Consider the following 7,709-nt stretch of genomic DNA (forward strand, 5'->3'; position numbering starts at 1 on the left):
TTCCCTTGCACAGAAACTATACAAGTTCATTAACTCCTACTAGAAAAAGAACGGATCGCTATGTTTTAATAGCATCATCACCCTGTATAAATACTCAGACAGGGAAAAGCTTAATCTCTTCCCTAACTCTAATATTTTCATGATTTTTTCCCCTGTTTTCCTGCCTCATGGGAACTGATAGTGGTGGCTTTTTTCAAGTGTTTAACTCACTCCTCTACTTGCCTTTTCGTAGTACAGTGAACAACTATCTCCCTTTTTTTTTGTCCTCCTTTTCAGATAAATTCGTATCAGGAACTAATATGAAGCCTTTACAGGAATCTATTTCCTGAAAATCCACTGTTAATTCATGAGCTACTTGTCAAACTAAAGGATGCAGATATAAGTGTTAGGTTGGCTGGAAACCAAGTAGCTTCTGATGAATCATGGGGTACTGCTTCCCCCACCCCATCACCCCTTCACCAAAGAGATATTTTCAGATTCAGCATAATCAAGCCTTTAACAGTGAATTCTATGGATCTTTATGGAGAAGAGGACACTAATGCATTTCACCATATTACCTGAAATTCGGATGTACTGCACTTCTTTCTGTTCACCTGCAAGCTACAGCATGCCCAGCGTTAAGAGTATCTGAAGAGCAAATTCCTCTGCATGGAGCCTCGGCACGGATCCTGATACCCCTTCAACAAGCCCTGTGACTTTTTAAAGCCAATTTTGGAATAGCTGGATCACTTCGTCTAAGCTTTATAATTATGCATGGGAGTTGTCAGCGTTAGCTGTCCATTCGGGGCGACTTCATTCCCATCATCTTCCAACAGCCCCGAAACATCAGCGTTGGGTATGCTGTCGTGGTAGCTGCTAAAACTGATGTTGTCCTCTTTGAGTTCAATGGTCCAAAAAGGAGCGTTCAGTTTTCTGTTCTGATACTCACGGTACATGTAGACAGCACCCACAAAGCCCATTAGCAGGACCACAACGATGATGATAACCGTCAAAATAATTATGTTAAACTGAGTCCATGAAACATCTGCGAAAGCAGAGGTACTATTGTCCGAGGAACTCATAGGAAATATGGTCTGTAGAGTCGTTGGTGACAACGTACTGTTTATCACTGCCGTCGAAAAGGATGTTGCCTTGCTGGCGTTTGGAGCAGAAGTTGTCAACTCTGGGCCAAGAGTGGCTTCTACGAAACAATTAACAAACGATCAATAAAAACATGCTAAGCTGGAATCCAACAGAAACATTCGAGACTTGACATTTATATCACAGTTATTACGGCAATAAGTCTACACTGTTAAAGCTGGTATTTTTTCAAAATAGTTTACAAAAATGGTTGGCCAGGGTTGGGTTTTTTAAATAGTCCGTGTGCTACGTGCTGACTGACTGCAGCATCCCTGTGAAACCTCTGCTGCTGGACGGGTAGGTGCAGCAGCTGAGCTCAGTGTTAGATACATAGCTCCTGAGGAAAGAAGTCACCCAGTGCGGCTCATATTCAGCCCAGGAGAATGGGGCTCTACCAAGCACAGCAAGAGTTTGGACCTTGAACCTAATGAAGGCAGAGCCTCATTTGTTGTCTATAGGGGCTGCACGGTCAGACTGGGAGGACACAGCGACTCCAGGAGCTTAAACCTTTCACAGTTAGTACACTAGATGTAGGATTATGTTCTCAGTAATATTATAATAATATAGTAATATTATTTCTGCCTTACCTGTGCAAGAAGATAAAAAAATGAGTAAATGAGCCATGAGTATTCTGCTGTCACAGTGTTTAGCAACTGCTTTATGTAAAAGGGCAAAATAATCCCAGTTCTGCTTTGGAATGCAGAAGTCATTCACAAATCTCACGGAAAATCCCAGTCTGCCTAACCAGAAGCAGAAGGTAATCAAATCACAAGAAGCTTTTGGGCACAGCAGAAGCCAGTTTGGATCCTGGTTTGGTTTCAGCTGCTGGCGTATGTCCACACATGAAGGGTGAGAATGTGGGAACTACCAGACCGTGCCCCAAGCTCCATCTTCCTCTGCAGCCTGTTCCCAGGCACAAAATAGCCAAGAAACCTGCCTTGCCTCCTGCAGACGTGGGATAACTCCCTTCTCAGATCTAGGAGTCAGTGATGAGTTAACACTGGAGATCTTGTAAGTAGGATGCAAATTCATTACGCCTCCTTCAAACTGCTTGAGCTATAGGAAGCACCATAAGAGCCTGAGTATAAGGCTCCCAAATGAAACTAATAAAGCATTTTCTTCACAGGAACAACCTGATCTATTTTAGATTCTCATGTGCAGGCAGCAGGAACTCTCCAGAAACTGAGGCCTCAAATCAACCGAAGTGTTCTCTACCCCTATTGCTCCACAGGAGTCTCTGCACCTCTGTCCCACTCTCTTCCATTTCTCTTTCTGCTATCAGAAATGCAACTTCATTTTAAAGTCACTTCCAGCTGCTATTACAGCTGACGGTGCTGTGCTGTATTGATCCAGCTCTCCTGGAGAGAACGTCTACTAATTATGATTGAGGAGAGTCGCTTCCGAAGGACTCATTTTGCACTAAGTTGCATCTCCAGTGGCAACAGGAGCTGGAAATACTCAGCACAGGCCCTCGGGGGGACTCCCACAAGTTAACTTTGGGCTGTCACATTGTAAGTGCAGGCAATGGAGGAAGAAACTCCTCTGGAGAGGGCACCACACACCTAATTTAGGCTCCTGCTCAGAGTCCCCGCCCTGCAGCAGCTCCTGTATTCACTGCAGCTCCTGCCTTAGGTTGATAAAGATACTGGGGATGCTGAATGCCAGAAGGCATTTCTCTAAGGGATAAGAGGCAGAATTTTGCAGGAGAAAGGAATGTGACCGGAGCAAGAGCTTCCTGGATACAGCTTTAGAAGAAGGGCATGAGGAATTCAGTCATCCTTTCCAAATTCCTTCATCAATACTCAATTCCTGGCAAACTCTGCCAGTAGCTATAATTAGAAAAAAACAGAACAGAGACAATGGCTGATTCACCAAAGGAAACTGGACTTCTCTGGGCTTTATTTGTGAGTCAGCATCAGCTAAGCGCTGGCAACGGGGACATGAGTGAAAACATTTCCTGGACGTAACGTCATGGTGAACCAGTGCTGTGCTCTGACCATGGACTGTTGCCTTAGGGCTGTGATACAGCGATGCCTGTTTCCGCTCACCACGGCCGTGCCAGCCCTCCAGATGTCCTAAAGCAGCTCCTTGAGAGCAGCAGCTGTTCAGTCAATGGGCTGCTTTGGCAGCTTTGACATCAGCATCATCTCCAGCTGCTTGATTGAAAGGCAGGCTCTGCAGAGCTTCTGCTCCCTCCTGCAATGAATGAGCACCAGCCGGAGCCAGGGCCAGGCCAGCAGCCCACGCGCCAGCTCTCGGGGAAGGCTGAGCTGCTCGGCTGGGTGGCACAGTGCCACGCTGCATCACGAAGTCCTTGCTGCTATGCCTCACTGTCGCAGGAGGAACACTGTCCACCCAGGGGTTGAGAACACGGGCTTTGGTCATCCCACGTATCCTTTGAGTACTCTCTCCATCAGACTTGAAAGCATCAAAATCATGGAGGGGTTTAAGACTCTGAACAGCCCCTGGGGATACTGAAGGTGGGGGTTAGCTTTGCCCAAGCTGTACAAAACACGCTGCCTTATTTCAACTGTGACTACTTAAATTGAGTCTGGGCGGTGATTTCACTCTGGAATCTACTTAAAACTAGGCTACTCAAATGCACTAGTGGTTTATGAAAATCTTAACCTAAAACTAGATAATGCACAGTCCCTCAGCATGGCAACTTTTAGGCAAATTGGAAATAAACTGTGTGCCTTTTAAATTGCTTAATAAGAAAGGGGAAAAACAGGTGTCAGGGAAACAGGGAAGCTAGAAGAGCATGTCCCAGTCCCTTTGAACAGCGATGGGCTTTCTCCTTTAACGGTGCCATTAAAATGACACTGAGTGGTGAAAAAGCAAAGCCATCACATGGATTTTAAGGGAGCAAGGTCATGTAGCTCTCTGCACAAAGACAGAGCTCTGCAGGGGGAGATAATGGATGACCTGATGCAAAAGTGCCATTTCCAGCCCTGTAACGGTACAGTTACAGCTAATGAGCATTCAACTTTTTTGTATTGATCATCTCCCCGTGCAAAGAAGGGCTCTGTGATTACACCTCCAGAGAGCAGCATGGGAGTGAAAGCCACATTAGCTCCTAATGGAAGATCTGAATTAAATCTCTGTTGGTGACAAGGACAAATTTGGGCCCAGATATTTCTCTGTACTCTGGGTTCTTTTATCTAATGCATAACACTGGCAATGTTTCCATGCATGGAGCTGGAGATCCACCTTGTGGACCAACCTCCTGATAACCACTGAAGGAGCACTTAAGAACCATTTTCTCTCACTTTGCTGCAAATCCTCTTGCTGTGCAGTAACCTCTGGAAGTACTAGAGCTAGTCTGAGATGCTCCATGCCTTGTCTCAGATGTGGACAGGAGACTGATGAGAGTCATGTCAGAGCAGGTACCAGTAAATTCTGGCGTTGACTCGCTGTGCTAGTTTGAATCTCACCTGTCTGAGCTTTGGCTTCCCCATTTAGAAAGAAAAAAACCCAAACCCACAAAAGAGTATCTAAACTTGGTCCAAATAGTTATTGTATGCAGAGTATGAGAAGTGACAGAATTTCATTATAAACACCCTTTCTAGGGAACTAGACAGTGCTATTGCACAGACTGGTCAATAAGGACACTTCACTGGGCACTAAAAGATCAAGAATATCAAGCAGTGGAAATCTGAAAACCTACATTTAAACTCACCACAAATAGTTTTCAATTTCCAGTTTGTTCACTGCCACAGTCTGGGGATCAGGGTGGTTACAGAGCTCACTAAACCACAGATTCCAAGGCCCGTAGGCACCGAAGTCTGGTTTCCTTCCCTGTACCACAGGCCAGACGAATCTAAACCAATTTGAACAATTAACAGCTTCCTTCTCCAGCCTTTGGGCAGCTTGTGCCCACCTGAGCCGTACAGCAAGCTTCAGCACAGATTTGAGGAGCTTTTTTACCTTTCCTGGTGCAGTTGGTCCCCTCGGGGTCTCGGACGTAGCCATCCTCACAGCCCTCGCAGTGGAAGCCAGCGGTGTGGTACAGGCAGCCAATGCACTCCCCGCTATCCGGCTTACACACGCTGGGCGACCGCGCTGGGTCCACGTTCCCGTGGCAGTTACACCTCACGCAGATGCTGTCGGAGTTGTAGTAGCCATTGTCGCACTGGTTGCAGTTCGGGCCAGTGTACCCAGTCTTGCATTTGTCACACTTCGGGGTGGTTTCACCAGGCTCTAAGGAACACAGAAAAGAAACCAGGTTTGTGCCATAGCCCCTTGCAGAGAAACACCCGCTGTGGGGTTTGTTCTGAGGGACCGGACCACAAGTCACTATGACAAAAACCAGCAGCCACTGAGGATTAACCAATCGCAGATTTTAAGCTGTAAATGTGACTTTTGAACAGCATCAGTTTCTTTGCTCCTAGGGAAAAAAAAACAACCAGAAAAACCAACCTTTGGGGGTTTCTGATGCCTCGTACCAGCATCACAGAGCACTCAGCACATCGCTAAGCAAACAGGTTATTACTTCTGAACATTTCCACCTCAAACAGCCAATTTCAGAAAACAGCTGGAACTCTGTTGGGGATGCTCACAAGCTGCAGGGACTTTTTGGCCTGTATGAAGGCAGAGGTGGCTTGATTGCAAAACTGACTGAGGAAATGTAAAAAAAAAAAAGCCTAGTACACTACGACTTCTCTTGGTTACATGAAAATAGAGCAGGAAGACTGGTGAATCTCTGGAGTCCCACAGAGATATTCAGAAGCATGGATGGCTACGTGGCTTTGCTGACCACCTCCTGGCTGCCACAAGCTCAGCAGTTTCTCTCTGCAAAAGGTTCTTTTCCGATGCCCTCCACGGTGCAGCTGCTCTCACGAAAGGCAACACAAGCACCAGGGGCACATCGTGCCAGGCACCGCTTCCAGTAAGGTGCCTGGTTCCCCCAAACAGGAGATTCACAGGCTAGAAAATGCCTCGCTAGGCTGATGCACTGAGTGGCAATTTAATTGAGAAGATCAGCATTCATTAGCTGAGGAATCAGACCAAAACAAAAGCCTTACGGATTCGGCAGGTGCCGGTTGACGCCACGGTGGAGCACGGGCAGCGATGGCAGGCGTGGGCAGGACGCACGCTTCGGTAGAAGCCCTCCTTGCAGAGCTCGCAGTGGTTTCCCTCGGTGTTCTCCTGGCAGTGCAGGCAGGTGCCTGGGGAAGGGGCAGGAGCACAAGCAACCATTCGGCAGCAGGAACTGGAGCAGAACATTTGGAGCAAGAACCCGTGTGGAGCACTCTCAATTATCAGTGCTCACAGGTGGTTTTGGATACCCTCCGGCCAAAACATGATCCTGGCCTCTTCTGACCTCACCCCCCTCTCCACACACACATAATGTGAAAAAGTAGGTAGCCCCAGCAGAGAGGGCCACAGCTCATCGCTCTAAAAGGTCAGCACAGGTAAACACATGCTGTTAATATTAAACAGTCCTCAAGGAAAGAGGTTTCAGTTTGTGCCAGTGAGCAGGATCCTGATGCTTCCAATCCCCCAGTCTCACAGGGGATCCCTCCAGTTTACATGATCCCTGCAGTTTATACCTTTCCCCTTTTTTTGTGTGCAGCCCCTTCCTCCACCACAGAGCTGGTGGTCAGGGGTAAGTGAGTGCCATTGTCCTGCTCTGGGGGCAGATGGCTCCACCCCACCAGTGCAGCTCCAGCAACTCCATCCCCAGCACAGGCACAAGGCAACAGCAAGTACTAACCTTCCCGGAGAAACAAAGGAGAACAGAAGGGGGTTCATGTGAGCCACCTCCCCTTGCTGGGGAAGCCCCTGCATCAGAAAATTGACGTGCTGTGTCTTAGCAGAGGCTGTGTCCTAATGACCCTCGAAATTACATTTTGATACTACTGTGACCAGAGGAAGAAAAATCTCCCTACTTCTGAAAGCGCAGCCTCTATCAAAAGCCCATCCATCAACAGGAACATCCTGCAACTCAGCAGGCTCCTCGTCGAGGTGCCAGTGACCCGAGAGAAGTTTATATGATAAAATCCCATGTACAAGACTCTGAGAAGGTAACAGCCACCTCCTAACAAACCGGGGTGGCTCAGAGCAGTTTACTCACTGCACATACAGACAGGAGATTCACTGAGCTAATCTAGCAGTGCTGCGGGGGTACAGAAAAGTCTCACATCAACATTAACCATGGAAAAAACTCCCAAATTAGGTTAAAGCTGACTGTTAAAAAAACCACAGCAGATTTTCTTATTCATATTGCAAGAGTTTGGCTCCCTTGCAAGCCCAGCAAGCTGCACGGCTCCATGACTCTGCAGCTGAGCATCCCTAAGCAAGCCCGGTGCATCCTCGCCTCTGACCCTCGTGCCGAGGGCAGGAAGCAAGCCCTGGCGAACCCCGGCAGCTGCTGCTTCGGGGAAGCGGCTGACTCACCCCCGCGGTGGGGCTGGCAGCACCCCGATGACTAAGGACACTTGCTTAGCATCAGCTCCCACACGCTGTTTGCTCTTCACCCAACAGCTTGTCAGACACGAGCCAGTGGTTTTTGTGGGAGAGATGTCAGGGTTAGAGGGGAAAACTCTTCTGGGCTTGGCTTCTCCAGTAGCAAACCTCAGTCAGCTGCT

General features: G+C 47.8%; 1 protein-coding gene across 1 annotated transcript in view; it reads right to left on the minus strand.

The window, feature by feature from the left end:
* Positions 1–679: 679 nt before the first annotated feature.
* Positions 680–7,709, minus strand: part of MEGF9 (multiple EGF-like-domains 9) — a gene marked incomplete at its 5' end in the record, with an annotated part of 9,279 nt that continues 2,249 nt past the window's right edge. Inside the window, 3 exons of the mRNA XM_010136772.1 lie at positions 680–1,180; positions 5,047–5,319; positions 6,144–6,287. Of these exons, the coding sequence (XP_010135074.1) occupies positions 735–1,180; positions 5,047–5,319; positions 6,144–6,287 (863 nt within the window). The remainder of the gene's footprint in view (positions 1,181–5,046; positions 5,320–6,143; positions 6,288–7,709) is intronic.

Source organism: Buceros rhinoceros, unplaced genomic scaffold (assembly GCF_000710305.1).
Source record: "Buceros rhinoceros silvestris isolate BGI_N320 unplaced genomic scaffold, ASM71030v1 scaffold13775, whole genome shotgun sequence".
Classification (NCBI taxonomy): domain Eukaryota; kingdom Metazoa; phylum Chordata; class Aves; order Bucerotiformes; family Bucerotidae; genus Buceros; species Buceros rhinoceros.